The 19,735-nt window shown below is 41.6% G+C and overlaps 1 protein-coding gene and 1 long non-coding RNA gene across 2 annotated transcripts in view; both read left to right on the forward strand.

Annotated features, from left to right (window-relative positions):
• Positions 1–19,735, forward strand: part of MYO10 (myosin X) — a 162,900-nt gene that overhangs the window by 105,557 nt on the left and 37,608 nt on the right. Inside the window, exons 15-19 of the mRNA XM_030231269.2 lie at positions 301–393; positions 1,122–1,190; positions 1,370–1,452; positions 2,903–3,011; positions 5,771–5,851. Of these exons, the coding sequence (XP_030087129.1) occupies positions 301–393; positions 1,122–1,190; positions 1,370–1,452; positions 2,903–3,011; positions 5,771–5,851 (435 nt within the window). The remainder of the gene's footprint in view (positions 1–300; positions 394–1,121; positions 1,191–1,369; positions 1,453–2,902; positions 3,012–5,770; positions 5,852–19,735) is intronic.
• LOC115484477 (uncharacterized) lies at positions 13,270–15,621 on the forward strand. Its single transcript, XR_003945136.2, has 3 exons — positions 13,270–13,646; positions 14,311–14,454; positions 15,211–15,621. It is a non-coding gene; the product is annotated as an uncharacterized LOC115484477 (long non-coding RNA).

Here is a 19,735-nt window from a genome sequence, read left to right on the forward strand (position 1 = left end):
TATATTCTGGGGCAATGTCACTGTATGCATCTAAAAACTGCCTGTGTCAGGAGAACTGATTCTTCCAGCAGCTTGTTTTTCTTTATTTTGCCCACAGATCATATACTCTATATTTCAAAAGGAGCATTGCCAGAAAAGCAGGATTGCAGTCACCTTCAGTAGTGGGGTTTTAGTTGTGTATGAGTGGTTTTGTGCCTCTCTGCACACAGCAATTTCGAGGACTGTGATTTTTCCAAACAGGGCCAACAGCTGTGTCCCTCTGTGCACTAATTCATCTTCTGCCTCTTCCTTCTGTTCCAGAAACTGGGACTGCTAGCACTCATCAATGAGGAGAGCCATTTTCCTCAAGCTACTGACTCCACCTTACTGGAGAAGTTGAATGCCCAGCATGCTGTATGTGATGTTTTGCTGATATTTGCTGTGCAAATTATGTAGGATCTCTTTGCTTAGGTAGAAATTAATGGTTCAGACATATGGGTGCATAGTTCTAGAGGCTTTTTTGGATGTGATCTTACTTCAATGGCAATCCATATACTTTGTTGTCAAGGCTGAGTTTGTTACTGGAAGAACATATCCTTGTTGCCGTTCACTTAAAGGTTTCTATTGTGGTGAATAAGTCAAATTCTACTCTTAGTCAGAGCTCTGTCAATCTGCAGTAGCTCAGATTATTTAGATCTTCAACTTCCCTTGATGTAATAAAGCATTTACCTTGATGTCATTTACTGAAATTTTGCTGTTTCCTCTGTTCAGATTAGTGTTACCGTTATTTGTGATACTGGAATCATTTTTCACAATTTCTGGGATGCAAGCATATCCACCAATCTTCATAACTGCCAGTTTAAGACAGAGCCTTCTGTTTCAAAGTGCCTTTAATAGATGGTTCTGCCAGATGGGGTTCAGGTTTACTATAATGCCTTTTTATGTGCTATAAATCTGTTATTACTGCATTTGAAGCAGCCCAGACTAACAAATCCTATTATCATGAGTTGCTTGTTTGCTCTTGGAGCACTAATCTTCCAGAGAGTTTACTGGAAGACAATGGTCTGTTTAGGTATGGGTTGAGAGGATTATGTGACACCCCCCTCCAAATATTTTTCTCTTTTTTTTCCCCCTCCAATTAGAACAATCCTTTTTATGTAAAACCAAGGGTTGCCGTTCACAACTTTGGAGTGAAGCACTACGCTGGGGAGGTAATTTCTTTATTTGCTGAAATTATTCCAAGCAGAACTTTCATTAGCTTAATTTTCCCCCAAGGCTGCTCAAAATTAACTAAAGCACTCTGTTCCCTCAGCAGTTTTTACAGCACCGCTCTTGTGAGAGGTGCCTGACTGTTTGGCTTGTTGTTTGAACCAGCCCTGTTTCCTTCTAGGTCCAGTATGATGTCAGGGGGATCTTGGAGAAGAACAGGGATACTTTTAGAGATGATCTCCTGAACTTGTTACGTGAAAGCAGGTAAGTTTCTGCCATTTTTGTTAAGGACATGATGCTAAGGGGTCCTGTATCAACTGATTCTGCCAGGATGGAGCACTTAATTCTGCTGGGGTTTGAATACATTAGGTGTTGCATAGCAGCAGACTTTGACAGACCTGGAAGGAGCACAGAATGAAACAGAGATGAGCATATCATATCACAGAAATGAGCATATCAGAGTTGTCTGTAAGCAGGTGTGACTGTAATCATTTCTCACAGAGTTGGGTTTGCCTACATTGTGCTATTGTTGCTGCTCAGTCCAGGGGCTGCCTGGAGAATGGACTTGCTGCTCTGTAATGAGTAAGGATGCTGGCAGGTGGTCGTGGTTTTTAACTGTTTCAGAGTGCCTCATAGGCAGCGTGCATGTGTGAGTTTTTACTTCATGTTTGTGTTTCTGGCATTCCCTAATTGGTTGAACACTTGCTGTCAGAGACTGCCAGGGTGCAAACTGCCATATAGCAATTGCTTTGAGGGGAGAACTTCTTTTAAGTTTTATCTGACTGAAAGTCTGAGCTTGGATGCCTTTGGTACCTGCATGTCTCATGTCATTCTGCTGTGTACGGTCTTAGGGTCCTGTAGGTACTCTGAGAGCTGTGGTGGTACCACATCCCTTTGTGTAGGTGTTTGGTTGAGGCTCCAGGACACACAGAGGAATGGCAAAAGAAGAGGGAGCTGAGCCTGGATGTTGCTGTCTCATCTGGTGCCCTCCCCTATCCCATCCAGTCATCCTGCCTTGCTGTGCGAAGTTGCTTGTTTGTAAATCCCTTAAGCCCTTCTGTGCCAGGGAAACTGTTAATAAGCAATTCCCTCTCTGTTATTTGTTCTGGATTTATGAAATTTCTGATATAACATCTGTCAACTGAAGTATCTAGGTAAAAATATTAAATGAGTTAAAATGGGCTGGACCTGGTTTTGCTTTTACACCAACATCTGTGTAGAGCTTGAATTAAAAAGTCTGTGTTTCTGTAGAATTGCTAAGAGGAGAGTACCCAGCCAGTAGGGTAGAGGACAGCATGCACAGCTGTTATGTCCCTAACCAAGCTGGAAGTCTTGTTTTTTAATCTTTGTTCAGGTACAATTTGGGTTGCAGTCAGCTGCAGTTTTGGTTGAGTGAAATGCAGTGAAGCCTCCAGGACTTCACACTTCATTTCCCTAATGATGTGTTTGGAATTGAGAAGAAAGAACCTCCTTGTTTTGTTTTGGTTTTTTTGTCATTGTTTTGTTTTTTCTCTCCTGGATAAATTCTGCAAAGGCAAAATCTATTTTTTATTAAAGATTGTGGAGAAAATTAGGAAATAAGAGAGAAAATAAGCATGTTTTTGATGGTGGAGCTTCTTGCTAAGAGACAGTGCTTTCTTTGCATTCTGCAGTGGTGTACCTCACAGTCTGTTAAGATACACTTTAGAAATACTATTTTTCTTTTCCATTTCAGTCTCGATTTCATCTATGATCTGTTTGAACACGTTTCAAGTCGCAACAATCAGGACACTCTTAAATGTGGAAGCAAGCACCGAAAGCCTACTGTCAGTCTCCAGTTCAAGGTTAGTTAATGTGTCAGCTCTGCTCTGTGGCTAATCAGTGACAGACAGACCCTGGTCTGTAAGGAACAGGTGCAGACTGAGAAAGGCAAAACCTGAGCTTGAAAACATTGCTGTCTCTGCTATGGCACTGCCCTTGCTAATTAACTGATTGACTGACCTGGCTTGCTTCAAGTAGACACTAACCTTTCCATCACACCATCCCCACCAAACTCCTGTTGCATTCCCCACTTGCCTATTTGTTCTTATTTTAAAGCTCATCTGTGAAGTTGGTCTCTCTTGTCCTGATTTGTCTTTATAATCTAAATCCAGCCACAAAATCCCTCAAAGCCTTACAGCAATGCCTGAATGCTGAGAAAAATAAGTGCTGAATAAATACCTCATTAAGGTGTTGCCTTGCTTTAACTTAAAGTTTGGAAGGCATTTTTGTTAAACACCTTTTTATGAGGCTTTATAGCCTCTCATCAAAAATGGCACCAAATTGAAATCTAGCATAAAGTCTATCTGCAAATTATTTAAAAGGGAAAGATTGGCATGGAACATCTCCTAAATTGCATGAGTACAAGTCTGGATTAGTTGCCTTTCATTTTGTTTGAATTAATATACATTTGCAGAGTTCGTTCACTTTTTTTTAAGAAGAGCAGACTCAAACCCCTTAAGGGCAGATTTTATCCTAATAGACTATTGCTAAGTGTTGGACAGAACAGCAAGGAGTGTATGCTGGGGCACACACAATGTCTTTTATTAAAAAACACTGATGTATTTTCAGGACAGCTTGCTTTGTGCTACCATAACTCATCTCAGAAGTATCCATTGCTTGTCATGAGATGGTGTTATTTGCTGGTTTTCCTGGGTAGCTGAACGTGCTGTTTCCACTTGGTTATTTCTATATGTGCAAAGTAGACCTTTAAAATGTTGTTAACCTTACAAAAACAGACCATATTTTTTCACTATTTGGCAAGGTAGAACAAAGAGTAGTAGTCTCTGTCAGGGGGCCTGGAAAACATAAGGGTGATAAAACATGAAATCAAAACATTATTGCCTCTTATCTAACGCTGCAGTAACTGACCATTAACCAGCTGGGCTGCTTTACAAGATGTTGACCTTCACATCATGCCTTCCCCAGAGAATTAGGTTGGGTGTTTTTTACATGTTTTAAAGCCTAACAGGGATTAGTCCATTTTATTTCAACTGAAGATAAGAACTTTGCCTTCACAGTTTTATTCTCATGATAAATTGGTTGACTCTTCTTTTCATTTGATGACCTGCCTAATGCAGGCCTGGGGGTGCAGGCAGAAGAGCAGAGTTTAGATACCATCTGTTTCAGCCTGTTGATTACCAGGGCAAGCTCCAGATTAGCTCATCACCTGACAGTGACTTAGAGGCTTGCAGCACTGTGGAGAATCTGGCTGGCTGTACCACAGGTGAAAGTGAAAATAGTTTAAATCATTTTTGTTTAGATGGACCAACTTTTCCAATCTGCAAGTGGGAGCCTGGGATGAGAGAACTGTGCACAGATGTGTAATGTTCACACAGGTTTAATATTAATGAAGCCTATACTTTTCAGAGCTGTAAATATTTGTCTTTACACAAAGATTTTTGTCTTTGTATGTTCTGTTTAATATTTGCTGCCCAACTCCCTGGTCCATAGGCTGGTAAAGGCAAGCAAGCCAGGATCTACCATTTATGTTCCCAGTTATTTCGCTGTTTCCTCACTTTGCACCAGTGTGTGCACAGCCATAACTCTGCCCGCTGCCTTTTTCACTGTGTGTTCAATCACCAAGTAAGTGCTTGGTCTGCAGATTAAAGCAAGAATTTGTTATAACAGACTGACATTGACAGTTTTGCTCCAAGACATATGGCAGGACACACAGTGTTGCTCCTTTAAAATGTGCACTTTCTGCCTCCTTGGCAGCCTTCTCTGCATTCTCTCTGCTGCCTGGCACAAAGTGCCACCTTTGAGGGGTGTAACTTTACCATTGCTAACTTTGTGGGCTCTTCAGAGCCTGAGCTCCTCTCCCGTATAATCATTTGTATCTCTGCAAAGTAAATGCAAGACTTCAGTTTAAAAAGGTTCATCATACTTAATGATACAGAATGAGGCAAGTTGGAATAAGATACAGAATGATGGCTCAGGAGAGAAAGGGGCGGATGTGTAATTAAAGTAATAATCATAAAAGGACTGAGGGATTTTGTGATTTTTATCTCCAGGCTGAGGTTCAGACAACTGATAGTCTAATGTGCATTGGATCATTCAGAGTTCTAAAGCTAGGAAAAAACCTGTTGTCTTCAGGGAAGATGGAAAATGAGTGGGTTTGGAGTGGTTGAAATGAAAAGAGGAAATCTGAGTTGGTGGATTTTGCCATAGATCCCTTATCCTTCCTTTTGACTTGCTCAAGTTTAGCTGTTTGGAAATGTGGATCCTAAGCCTTACGTAATCATTTGAAAGACCCCTGAAGCAACAACTTTGTGTTTCCTTCTGAGCAGTTTTCTTCATATCAATCTGTGAGTCTTGTTGATTGTTGAACAGTAATGCCAGTTTTGATCAGAAGAGCCAGTGGAAGAAGGGAACACACACGCACTGACCCCGGCCCTTTGGAAGCAAGAGCTTCCAGGGTGCAGTAACTTCTGGTGTGCACCACTAGGTGTTGCAGTTAGATGCTGTCTGCAGTGCTGAGCTGCTGGAGCTCTTGTCCGGGGTTATGTTGCTTGTACAAAAATCCAGCTTGTGAACTACTGTCTTCTCTCTGCCTGTGTTTCAGGAATCACTTCATTCTTTAATGGCGACTCTGAGTTCTTCAAACCCCTTCTTTGTTCGGTGCATCAAACCCAACGTGCAGAAGGTAAGATTTTAAATAGTGTCCATCTTTTCTATACATCTCAGGCCTAATCTTTTGCTGCCTGTCTGCTTATTTACCATTGTGTGAAGAGGGTAGCATTCTACACTGATTTTGTAGAAGGCTTTCAAGGGGAAAGCACTGGAAAGGGCTTTCAAGTTTTTTTTTTTAACATGGATTATGCACCTCTTTATTAGTCATTGCCCACAACTCTGATAAATGAGTGGCTCTAAGGAACGTTATAAGCAGAAGGTAGAAGGCTGCACTTCTTGTGTGACAACTCTGTGAGAGCCTTTTTAGGGAGGCAATATCAAAATCACAAAGTTTGTTTTAAGTCACTAGAGGCAGCGATTCAGATGTGTATAGAAAAACTGGTGTGAATGACTCCCTTGTCAGACTCTTTGTCTTTCAATTTATGAAAATGCCTAGAATTGTACATGCTGGATGTTTTGTTCTGTTTCAGATTTTTGTTTTTAAAACAGACTTGGCTGCTAAGGCTTACAATATCAATTTGTCTTTTGAGTTACAGATAATGAAAGGCAGTGTCAAGATTTGCCTAAATGTGTTGGAAGGCTCTCTAGAAATGAAGTGGTAATGGTACAGTAGTCATTGAAATTAATATTGCTAGCCTGATTCTAGTATCCTGGGGTTTTTCACATCTGTTTTGGTCATAACAGACTATTCATTATATGGTCTGTTTTTGTCAAAAATACAACAGCCAGAGTTGCTAGTGAATCTGATTTATGATTTTCACATGGCAACTCAGAGACTGGTGACTTTACTATATATCCATATTTAGATGTTCCATTTTTCTGGGCTGCCTATTTAATCAGGATACCAACAAAACAAATGTGTGGATTTCATTGTAGATTTTAGTGCCACCTGGATGATGGACATCCTTGACTTTACATGTTTTCATTTGCTGACTGTTCTGCTATTTGTCATGTGCCAAATAACATGCAGATTTTGGGCACCTTAGCAAGAGGAAGCAGCCTGGAAGCAAATAAAAACAATTTTCTGTGTCTTGAGGTGTTTGGTGCTCTGAGGTGTGAAGCCATCCAGGCAGCTGAACCCATGTGGATGACAGAGCCCTGACAAGTAGCTGGGATTCATGAGCTCGCATGTTTAGCAAAGTCCCTGATCACAGAAGGAAGGCAGTTTTGAAAAGCTTGTCTGCTTCCCTGCTCCTGTTTCTGTCTGGAAGCCCCATGACCCTTAAATAGAAGGATTTTGGTAACAAACTCTCATGTTTTCCTTATCTGTCTTTTCATACCTGACTAATAAGGCTCAGCTGCACAGTAGCAAAGGTAAAAGGATTTGCTGTGATTGATGCAAGAACCAGGCACTTGTTTCATTTCCATAGCAAGGAAAACACTGAGTTCCCACTCCTATGTTCCTTGTTGTTCTTCCAGTCTTTTCCCACTAAAATGCTTCATCCCTGACAAATTTGGCATGTTACTGTATCTGCACATATATTTTACTACCACTAAAATGCAGTTCTCACAGAATTAGCAGCTGTGCAAGGAGAAGAAGCTTGAGGCAGTCTCCAGAGACCACCTCTAACTGCAGGAGTGCATGCAGGAACAGTTTGGGAAATTTCTGTAAACAATCCATTTCAATGTACATGTAAAATCTTACTGAAGTCTTATGCAAAAATGGTTGTACTTGTTTTTCATTTGCCTTTATTTGATTGCAAATTTAACTTGAATTAATGGCTTTACTAAATAAGAAATACTGTTTGAAGAACAAGAGTCAAGTGTCACAGAGCTTCTCTTTTGTAGCTGATTCAGCAGAGACTTGACTGAAAATGAGAAGGAAAGCCATGTATAATGCTTGGCATTCTTCATTCAGGGAAGTGTCACCAAAATGCACCTTTGGGATTCACTGTTGGAAGTTTTGCCTGCTGTATGCTGCTCTCTTTTCCCCACTCCCCACTGAACAGACACAGTGATTTTTAGTGCTGACCTTGTGACATTGGTGGTGTCTCTCCTGCAGCAGTGCAGGTACTGGAGCAGGCACAAAGCCAGCTTTGGCTGCTCTGTATCTTCGCTAGATTTGTAGGTGCACATCCCACTGAACATTTTGCAGTTTATCCTCTCATACAGCATGTCACTTCTTTTCACTTAGACAAAGGAAAATTAGGTGACTCAGTTTGCTGTGAACCAGCATGGCTCAGAGTCACAGGAGCTGTGCATGGACTACCAGGGATCACCTGACTCACTGTGCAGGGCTGGTTAGGAAAAAAAAAACTGCTTGAAAGATTTGGATGAGCTACTGAAGTGGAGTAAACTTGGATCAAAAGAAAGTAAAAGGTCTTCACTGAGCACTTTCCTCTGTGTTTTCCATCTGCAGTCATGGTGATATGGAATGATAAATGTCACTCAGAAGGTACTTAAACAGTGCTTGCCAAATAGCTAAGTATGTGGAAGAAAGGGGTGTTTTACTGCTTGTTTGAAAGACACACCATTAAAGGAGAGCTGGACAGGAGACATTTGTCAAGGAGAGAGCTGAAATTGTGTTATTGGGAGCAAAGCCTCTCCATCTACTTGTTCCTCTCTGGGGTGGGTACAAATAGGGGATACATCTATTGGTGAACATCCTTTGTAGCTGGAGGGGAGGAGCTGGGGGAACTCAAGAAGTGTGTTTGAATTCTCTAGGTGAATGAAGTTGAGCAAATAGAAGTCAAATTCAAGCCTTTGAAAAGCAGATTGTATAGCAAGCTACTTTCTCTGCTGTTCTAGATACTGAAGCGTATTCATGTTGGTAGCAGATGTGATAATTTACAGTAATTATTTCATTGTTTCAATTTTTCTAAAGTTCAATTTTTAAATATGTTGCAGTGGCAAGCAAAAACAATTCAGCTTAAGCAGTAAACCAGTGAACATTTACATATGAAAGCAGGTTCTACACTCATTAGTGCAATTTCCTAAAGGGAGCCCATGGAGTACGTGACCTTTTGTCACAAGACATTTCGGCAGGCAGGCCTCAGACAGAAGGACAGAGGACCCATTAATCTTTGGGAGACCCCAGAACAATCAGGGTATCTGTTTTCACAATTTCCAATCTGTTCTGAACTATCCATAACATGGAAACTTTTCCACTTGGTATGCTTAATGAGTGTTTTCTGCTAATGAAGTGTTTTTCTCCTCAGCTCCCCTTATCTTCACTGCAGCTGGCAGAACTATGTATCATTTCATCCCTTTGAACTTTAGCACATCTTGCTCTGCTTTTTGGTTTCATGTTTCTTTTTCTGTCTCCTGTTTTATTTGATAATGATTCCTCCCTGCAACCTTGCCTTTTCTGATCTCAGTCTCCTTTTCTTTGTGTACCTTAAATTAAAAGCAAACACCATCACAAAAAAAAAAAACCCCAAAAAAAAAAAACAAAAACAAACCAAAACCAAAAAAATACTATCTTTTTAAAAGAACCTGCAGCCATTGCTAAAATCATCAGCTGAATGTTCTTCCAGCTTGCTGCTATTAATAAAGTTGCTAAGCCTTGGTACTATTCAGGAGACAGATCAGAGTAAATTTAAGATCTAAACTTCCTATTCAAGCTGTTTCAGAGGCAGAAGTTTTCCTGTTGCCCAGAAGCAGCCAGCCTTGTGCAGCTTGGCTCAAGTTCTTTCTCAGGTTCCTGTTTCCATTGAGGCTATTTCTTGAAAATACCTTGGCATGATCTCCAGTGGCACCATCCTGGTATAATCATAGGGAGTGACCCCACCTCCAGCATCTGCAGGGCCTCAGCTGTGCTGGTCTCTCAAAACCTGAGTTATTATAGCTTGTTTTTATAATCCCCTGTTCTCGAGACTTCAGCAGGTTCAGATGTGGCTGTTCTTTCCTGCACATAAATAGGTGCATACACTTTTCTTTGGTTACAGATCTAAGGCCAGATTGGTCCTGACAGACAAAATCCTGGCTTAATTGTAGTTCACATGGAGTATTTAATGTAGACAAAAATTTCACTTTTTAAATTGATTTTGTAGGAAACTTGTGTTGATGGGTGCCATGAAGCAACAGGATTGCAGGGTTCCTACTCATGTCTGTCTGCTCATTTATTGCCTTCCTCATTCCTCTGTTGTAGTGATGGTCTTGTCACTGTCAAGATAAAAGCTGCCTTCTCTCAGACCTTGTGATCTCTAAAGGAACAATTCTGTTTCTCTTCAGGTTTTTACATTAACTTTTTTTTTAATCTTAAAGTGTAATTAGCTTAGGTAAATAAGTGAGACAAAATTAAACCTGTGTTGTAAAGCTACTGCAGGGTAGGGGCTACAAGGAGCAACAGGAAAAATGAACTTGGTAATACCTTAGCAGTTCAAAGGAAGACTGGTAGAAAAAAAGTCTGTAAGAAATTCTATGAGGTCTGCTGCTCTTAGAGTCCTATCATGCTCCATATTCATTCTGGGAAAATTAGTATCAAGGCAATAAGATGGTTAACATTGCTTCTGGGGGCAGAGCCATTTGAAGGGATCAAGGTATGGCTATTGGCACCTGTAGTGTACTTTGAGGCATAGGTCATTAATGACCATGAGACACCCTGGAATAGCAAGCAGTTTGTCCTCTAATATGAAACAAGATACAAACCTATTTTGCTTGGCGCCTGAACTAAAGTTGTGTTCTTAAAATAGCTCTGAATCATTACAAATGTAAGTTTAGCATGATAGCAGCCTAAACACCAGGTAGAAGTACAGCTCAGGAATGCAGTGCAAAGGAGCAGCGATAGCAGAGCTTGACCCCATCTGCAAGGGTGATTGTGTGCAGGGTGTGGAGCAGGTACAAGTGCAGGGAACGCAGTAGGTGAGCTGGTTGTCGAGCTGGAATTGCAGTATTGTCATATTGAGACATGACTGTAGGAATTACTGAGTTTGCCTTCTAGGGAGATGTTGTTTTTTTTTGTTTTTTTTTTTTCTGCAGAAATATGGACAAGGAGAGTGCAAGTTTAATGTTATTGTATTGGGAAGAGCACACATAAACTTGAAAGATTCAGGCAGAAAAACTCTGAACTTCAAGGGTATTCTACCGTACCTGAAACAGAGGATTGCTAAGCATCTGGATAACTTTACTTTCAAAAGTTTTTATTTTTAAAAATTACCCTTAATAAGGTGTTCTAGTTCCAAACTTCTATGCCCATGGAAATGTATACCAAGCATTTGCTTTATACAGTAACATTCAGCAGACTCTGGGTCTCCTTACAGGGGAGCAGATGCCTTTGTGGGTTTTTAAAGATGCTGAGCCCAGCAGTTAAAAGCTAAAAAGTGTTAGGCCCTAAATGGAGATGTCTCTATGGTTTAGTCAGTTGCTAAGCCCTGAGGTAGCTCTGCTGCAGCATAGCTGCAGTGGTGTCTGGTACTGGGAGCTAGCAGATCACAGGGTAAATTTGACTTGCTGTCCATGAGGAAAAGGTAATAGATAGCCTGGACACAATAATAGTTACTCTGTCATACTTTGGAAGTAGAGGAAATAGATAATGTAGCCCAGGTGGAGCTGCTGGGTGTGTGTGGGGCTCTCTGTAGAAAGTTAAGGTCTAGCAGTATTCATTTACAGCTGTATAAGCACCTCATATATTAGAGATCCTTATTGCCTTTTTAAAAAATTCTGTCTTTAATCTCAGTTCTCAATAAATACTTGGTTTAAGAAAGCTTTCTGGCTGCCAATTACTGCTGTCATTGCTTCTGGAGGCAGCAGAGCCACAGGCTGTGAGCACAGATTGCTCTTGTTTGAGCAGCTTGGGTCAGACTCAGGGAGCTGCTGCTCAGGCTCATCATTTGGGAGAAGAGCAAGTGTTTCCTCAAAACACAGCATGTTGGCCTGATCTCACAGGTCAACAACTGCAAACTATTTATCCTCCTTACCCTTTAACTAGCTCATAAGGCTTTATTATTCATAACAGGAAGGCGCAGTCGGAAGGTGTGGTGTCGTGCCTGGCCAACGCTACTTAATTCAGCCACCTGGATCTTGTTGCCTTGGGTTTTGCAGAATTACATAGCTTCAAATCAAGGCTTGTGGAGTATGTCCCAGCTGCATCATTTTGTGACACATCACTTGAGTAATTAGGTCAGGCGCTAGAGGACTCATTCCTTAGGTAGAAGTGGTAGAGAGAGTGGGTGTGAGGAAGGCAATCTGTCCTGCTCACAGAGTGCTGGCAGTAATGTAAGGTGTGAATGTGAATCCCTGTCTGAAAGAGCAAGGTGTTTCGTGCTATGTGTAAGCCATGCCTCTCTTCAGTGTCCTCTCTGAAAGATCACTCCCATCACTGCTGTGCTGCAGCCTCTTGCTTATGCTGCCTGAGAGCCCCTGGGTTGTCCCTTTGTCCCCATCTCAGAGTATCCCCGCTTGCTGGGCTGAAGTAGGTCATTCCACTCTCCAGGCAGTCACCCAGACAAGGCACGTTCTTCTTCTTCATCAAGGTTTGTTGTTTGCTAAGCAGGGCTGACGAGGCATTCCTTTGCTAAGTGTATTAGGATTTGTCTTTCAGTGACCGTGGTTAAGGGGTTTAAAATTGAGCTGTCTAAGGCTAGGGACAGAGAGCTGAGATGGGATGCTGCAGGCGAGGGAGCAGACACTGTGCTGTAAAGGTTGCACCCAGCTCCAGGCAGAGCAGGCAGACAAGAGTTTTACTTGTTTTGCAGCATGTACCATTTGGTAGGACTCTGTCCACAAGTGGTAGGAGCAATTTCTGGATCTTGGATAGTAACTGTGGCAGTCTGTAAGCAGGATGGAGGGACACATGGGGAGCAATTGCTGCTTCGGGAGGGACTTGGATGGGGGTGGCCCAGATGGCAAAATATCAGAAAAATTCTCTGGAAAAATCTGATGCCCAGTGATGGGATATTTTTAATGTGCAATGTTTTCTATGTAATATCTGGAAGTGAGAAAGATTTTGACTGCTTCAGCAATTGATCTTCCAGCAGCAGAGGATCTTACTGCCTACAGCTGACTTCAGGCACTACAATCAATAATTCTTGCATGTTGTGCCACCTGATGGATTTTTTTTCTAGTTTATGAATTCCTTTATAGGAGGCTATGTGGCATAGATAGGCAATCGTGGAACTGCAGCTACTGATCCCAAGTCTGCAGTATTTGATTTTTATAAATACCAGCAAAGAACTTGGCTTTTCTTCCTTCTTGTGCGCTCTACCAAGCATTTGAATTGCAAACATTGTCATGCAAATGTATGCATTGAAAAACTGTGTACTTCATCAAGCTCTGGAAGTTTTCTTCTCTAACTACTACTACAAAAAAAAAAAAGTCCCCCCATCTCTAAATGGCAATTTACATTCAAATCCTGTTTGCTGTGTTCTCATGGTAACTACTCCAAGGGAACATGCACAGTCCATGATAAATAGACATCTCTAGAGCTCCAAAAGCATTGCTGGGGTACAGAGCATTGTTCTTTAGCAAAAACTTTAAAGTTCACAAGTCTCTTCCTTGCTAAGCTGTGTCATAGGGCATATTGTGCATTTTATCTCTTAAGGTTTAGGAATTTGTTGGCTGTGAAATGTATTTACATTCTTGCTGCCTATAAGGTGAGATTAGCCCTGGTGTCCTGTTAGTCAGGAATATCTTCAGTGATTGCTGTAGAGCCAGCCCTCGCTAGGCTTGACTTCCTTTGAGTAGCAGCAGGAATGAATTAAGCAAGTACAGCCAAAGATATCACATGAAAGACTTGAAATACCAGAGCTGAAGAAAGCTCTGTTCTGTGTGTGTCTCTGTGTGTGTGTGTTCATAGCTGCAAAAAAAAACTGCTAAAGGTTCAGTTTTTCACAATGGACGAACACTGAAGGGGGAAAACGTCTTAAAAGGTAAGGGGTTTAATTCATGTAGAATTTTAAATTATTTTAATCTTGCATACTTGAAGCTGCAGTGGACTTGTAGAAAAAGTACAGAAAGTACCTGGAGTTTGCCTGAGCAAGCTGTACTGGAAATGTTTCTCAGCTTGTATTTTCTTTTAAAGAGGGTAAATGCATGCAGAATCAAGTTTATGAAAAAAGAACTGAATTTACTGGTCTAATCATATTTTCGAGCTCCAGGAGAGCTTTACTGCCAAGCAGTCTGCTTTAATAAATCACACTTTGTTTGAAAGTTAAAGGGATGATTGTTTGCAGAGCTGGGAAAAAGTCGACAGAAGCAGGGCTGTGCGTGCAGATGGGGGAAGACCTCTGTTGTAGTGATGGGCTGCTTTCTGGAGGAAGATCTTTAATGTTGAGCAGTCCAAAGTGTATATTCAGTGAAACCAGCTATGTGAAGTTAAGGATTACAGCATTCCTGCCATTTATTAAGGCATAAGGCATGTATTTTTGCACTGATTGCATGATAAAAAAATAATACTGGGGACAAGTGTATTCGGGGTGGCAGGGGGGGTCGAGCAAGATATCTTCAGAACCCAGAAGTCTCAATTAATTTTGTAATTTTACCGGCAAAGCTTTGATGAGGCATACTTGAAACAGGTTTTCTTTTTTGCTGTAGAAATACAGGAAATGGACTATGCCTGGGAAAAAAAATTACTGCAGTAGTATGGAAAGGACAGCATAGCAGTTGGTATATATTGACCTTCTTTGCTGTGTCAACTCTCCCTTCTGCCCCCAGTGAAATAGCCATCTAACACAGCAGGTAAAATAGTGCTGTTCACCACTGATTGCCTTTGCTTCTGGGATCTGCAGTTGCTTTCCCACTTAAAGTGCTTGTCTCTGCAAACATTAGTATTCAGCCACAGGGTAGAAAATTAGGATAAAATTGCTTGAGAGAACCTGTTATGAAGGGAATGGGTTTGATCCTGCATCACTGAAGTCTATGGGAGTTTTATTCTGGTCTAAAGAAGTGCAGCCCTAGATTTGCCTTGCAAATCTAGATGGAGGGTACATGATCTGATAAAGTGCCTATGGGACCAGGAAACAGTGTTGCCATAACTTGCAGTTGTTCCTCTCACTGATGTTAAAATATGTCCTTTTAAACCCCAAGTTGTAGCAGAGGTGGTAGGTCAAAACGTAGCTGGTTTTGTTGTATGCACATTGATGATATGTTTTCAGTATTTCTTCTGCTAAATCTTCTTAGTTTCAAAAAAAGATAAGATTTATTTTGTTTCTCATGTGTTGGCTTTTTCAAAAAAATGTATTTACAACCTGTAACATAAATGAAAGCTTAACAACAGTGGTTATAACATACAAAACAGATTACTGAAATTTAGAGTGCTGTCCCGGCTATTCACAGGTCTTTGTCAAAGCTGGCCTCAGAACACAAAATCTATGTGAAGAGCAGAAGTTAATGTTGTTTAAGAGTAGAACTTGGAGTTACTAAACCTTTTTCTCTTTAACTGTATCTGTTTACTTACATACATATATGTGAGTTTTCTTAATTTATTCTTAACAGGATGCAGCAAAGACTTCGGAGGGAAACCTCACTATGATCCATTTGTAAGGACTGAGTACACTTCAGAACATCTGGTGCCACCTCATCAGATGAAACATTAAACACAAAATGCTTACTCAAAGAACATCAAAGTGTTTTATCTTTGCTGTCTTACACTCAGAATTTACTGTTTCTGGTGGATTTAGGCAGTTTATAAACCTCAGTAGCAAGGCAGGTCCATTCCTATCACTGTCCATAGCAGTCAGGTTGTGGTTTCAGTTGTATGAGGTGGAAAGTAGTAGCTGTAAAGTCTGTGCTTGAGGACATCATCAGAGCTGGAAGGGTGGTCAGTCTAACCTACAGGAAGTTTTTGGCTGACACATTATAAGGTTTTTGAGGTTGCCCTTATTGGTTTGTCTTCTCTCCACATTCCTGGTGTGTATTCCCTGTTCAGGCAACAGGGAGCTGGGCAGCTGGTGCTGCTTACAGGAGCTTTGCTGGGGAGCTGATAGCAGCACAATTCCTCAGGCTTTGTGGGCAGTATTTGTTTTGTTGCTTGGTCCCAAGCACCAGGCAAGTGCACACAGTTCAGGTCTGTGAAGCTGCTGGTTGCCAAGAAGCCCATTGCACCATGTAAATCATTTGGGACACTGGCAAGTTTTTTGTTTTGGCAGCCACCTTGGACTGTGGCACACACCCATGAGTATTATACAATATCTAGTGTAGGGAAGGCAAGTTTGTCACCAAACTCATAGTGCTATGTTCTATTTCCACTGTTCACATGATGCAATCAATCATGGCATTTTTGAAGCTCACTCTCAGTAGATCCAGGAATCTCCTAAGTACATGGCGAGTAGGGGCTTTGGAGGGGTCTCCAAACCTTTATTGGTGAAGAGATAATGTAGATGGGTTGAGAGAAGTCATCCACTTTCAGAAAGCCAGATAAATGCCAGATCATCTGTGATACTGGCTTTCTCAAACCAATGGCTGCCCCAGATTCAGCAAGATGAAGATGAGTGTGTCCATCTGCAGCTTGCCAAACACGCCATTTGTGCATACTTCATACTTAGCCAAAAAGAAACAGCCTCATCAATTAAAAGTAGTATTTCAAAGGGACAAATGATGATTTTTATTAGAAGTGGTGCAGCGCCTAAATTAGCTTCAAGGAAGTTTTTAATGTAGGCACACAATTCACATGTCAAACAAAATTGCTTTTAGGAAAGCTGATTTTATCTCAAGGGCTCCCTTCTGAGTCAAACATTAAGAGTTATGTTGGGTTATATACTTAAGCCAGCCTAGGAATTTCTCAGGGAAGAAATGGCTGTTGAGCCATCTAAAATTGCATTTCCCTGTGATCCCTGGCATGCACAACATCGCTCCTCTCAAATCAGCCTGGTTCTTACAGGACATGTACATCTCATTGGCCTCAATGATCTCTAAGCACACATGTAAATGCTTGGCTTAAGTTATTACTGGTTTGATGCTGCTTTGGCCAGCATGTGGCCGAGCCACAATACCTTTTGTTGCACAGCTGTGAAGGGGAGAGGCTTTTGTGCAGCTCCCTTGCAGTACATGCCCAGCCTAAAGTCACAGATCATCTGCGCAGAGAAGACAAGACTTGTTAGATCCATTGCTTCCAGTCCTGTGTGTTCCATGCATCTGGCCAAGTCCCTGAGAAAGAATGCTGGTAAGGCAGCAGTGAAAATGCTCCTAAACACTCATGGAGTCTCAAGGGTCTGTTTTCACCATGATCAGGAAATATGGAAGAGGGATAGAAAAAAATCTAGGACAAGAAGAGACAATATCTTATTCGAATATGACACAACAGATTGTAAGGCCATAAGTAAGAGCAGGAGTTTTCTCCTCAAAATCATCTTAAAAATGGATAGAGTCAACCAAATGAGTGGTCCATGTAACTAAGTGAGGATGGAGCTAAACCTTTCTGAAACAAAGGGCTGTTGACCAGGATCTATGGCTGTGAATTCTGCAGGCTTAGAGGAGATGAGCAGTGGCATCACAGTTAAGTCACTCCGAAGGCAGTTGAATGTTAAATTACTTAGATCCTGATGTACTGTTACTATTTATTATAATTAATTCTTTCTCTCAATCTTAGGTATGTATGTGTAGATAAATCAGTTAATAGTTACTTTGATGGCCATATTGGTATTAAGGAGGTTTATTGCCCTTCATTTTGGATAACCCTACACTATGCTAATAAAGCAAAGTGAGTTTACTCTATAGTTAACTCTTACTTCACAGTTGTAGAGGAATTGGAACAAATAAGTCATATTAATGGTTGTCAATGCATAACCTGTTGCAATGATGTGAGAGTGGTGGGGTGTGTTTTCTCTACTGAATGCAGTTAATATCACCGCAGAAGACACAGGAGCTTCCTGCTGTTCTGGCCCAAAGTGATGTTGACTCACCTGTCTGTGGCCTCTGTAGCAGCATGGAGAGCTGTGATCCACACAGCTCTTCCATCTCATCTTTATAGAAAATACGAAGAAATCAGTAAAGGGGCATTTTGTTTGACTTACACTGGAAATTTCAGCATTACCAGAAATACCTAATTTGATTTTGATGAGAGTCTCAGAAACATCAAAGAACTGAAGGAGGAGTCTCTGCAACTCTCAGTGGGAGGATGGGATAGGACTGTTGTGTTATAACAAAGCTGTCTAAGGAGAACATATTTATTGCCTTCTTCTGTGAAATTAATGTGCACAAACCCAAACAACTGCCTTCTTTTTCTGCCCCTGCCCTGCAAACACACACATATACACATTTCACTAGTCTTGCCTCTTGTCTAGTCAGCTGCAGATCTACAAAGCAAGTCCTGAGTATATAGTGTAAAAATGTATAAGAATACAAGAGCAGCAGCTCAGAGGATCAAATCTGAAGAAAAATGCCAGAATTAGACTGACACTTTGTGAGATGTACTGAGATATAAGATGCAGTAGTAATTAACACACCAGTTACATGGGATTGAGCTGGGCCGTTCATGTGGACCATCACACAATTCCTGCTGTCAGCTAGGTAAACATCTGTGCTGGTCACAGGGATCTCCATCACCTCTGTAATCATGAATTTTCCCTCTGTAGACTTAAAAATGGTCTTAAATGCAGTGTTAGAGGGTTCCTGATAACTTAAAGGAGATCTTCAGACCACACACTCTGAAGTCTGCTGGATCCCAGCACTGGAGCAGCCCCCTGGTACCCTGGGCTCCCTCAGGTTGAAGCGAGCCTTTGGAAATGATCCAAACCAGCCAGAGCCATGTGCAGCCCACTGGGGAATTTTCAGTGCAGAGGGGCTTGTGTGCTGGGCACTGTGGCAAGGGAGGGGCAGCGCAGGGAGTTGGGAGGCAGGGATGCTTTGGGAGGGCTGGCTAGCAGAGCCCAGAGGCAGCTGTGAATGGAGCCCTGTGCTGGGCTGGGAATAATCTGCCCTTTCAGTGCTGCCCGACCTCGGGTGTCCTAGCAACACAAAGCTGCTCGGCTGAATATTTCACGGCGTTCCTCATTTGCACATATCAGATATTGGCTGTGATTTAAGCCTGGCTGGTCTCCCATTATGGCTTTCTAACAACAGGCTTGGTACAGGAAGGAGAGGAAAAAGGGCTACTTAGGAGAAAATTTTATAAAACCGCGCACTTTTTTCGGCAGAGGAATGGCTCTGACACATTTCCTTGCTTGAGAAAGCACTGAGCAGCAAGTCTGAGCATTACGTCAGCCTCGTGCTTTGTAGGCATCTTACATGGAGAGAATGAACTGCGTGCAGGGGCAAAATGTATTGGAGAAACTGCTGGTGGCCTCAGTACTGAAAAGGGGGCGTGATCAAGTGCTGACTTTTTAATGTTTCTTGAATTTTATTTTAACTTTTTTAGCTGTGAAGTTGCAGGCTCTCGGGGCCTTACAACAAGCAGGAACACTCTGCATTCAAATAAACTAAAGCCAACCAACATTTTTATTATTCTAAATCTTGTAGCTTGCAGAGGTGTGATTCATGATTGCTGTGTCACACAGCTGAGCAGCACAGGTTTGCTCATAAATCACTGAACTGACTTCTGAAATAGCAGTGAATTTTAAGTATTCTCTTTAAAGCAGTGCCTCAAAATAGAAGAATATGAAAATGTAAATGGCGTTTGGGCATGGGATCCTAAGGAGATAGTGTGTGATGAGATCTAGAGAAGCAGCAGGTGGGTGCCCAAGTCTGAAGCTGGGAATAAAGTCAGATTAGGATTCAGAATCCTCTTCTACTCTCCTTGTATTCTGCGAGTTGATGTCCCTTGTCCCTCTGTGGAATGCAATGTGAACGCCCCCCACCCATGACCTGGAAGTGAGGTTCTTCCACCTGGTCCTTTTCACTTAGCCTGCAGTAAAGAAGAGGAGGCAATAACCCTCTATCCTCTCTTCCCTTCCCTGCAGTTGTAGTCGGAAAAGAGCTTGCTCAGTTTTGTGTCACCAGGGAGAGCAAAGAAAATTGTGATAATGTGGATCAAAGTTATCTGCAATACCATTTGAGGATGTACTGCTGAAGTGATCCTGTGTTA

The sequence above is a fragment of the Serinus canaria genome, chromosome 2 (assembly GCF_022539315.1).
Source record: "Serinus canaria isolate serCan28SL12 chromosome 2, serCan2020, whole genome shotgun sequence".
In the NCBI taxonomy this organism is placed as follows: Eukaryota; Metazoa; Chordata; class Aves; order Passeriformes; family Fringillidae; genus Serinus; species Serinus canaria.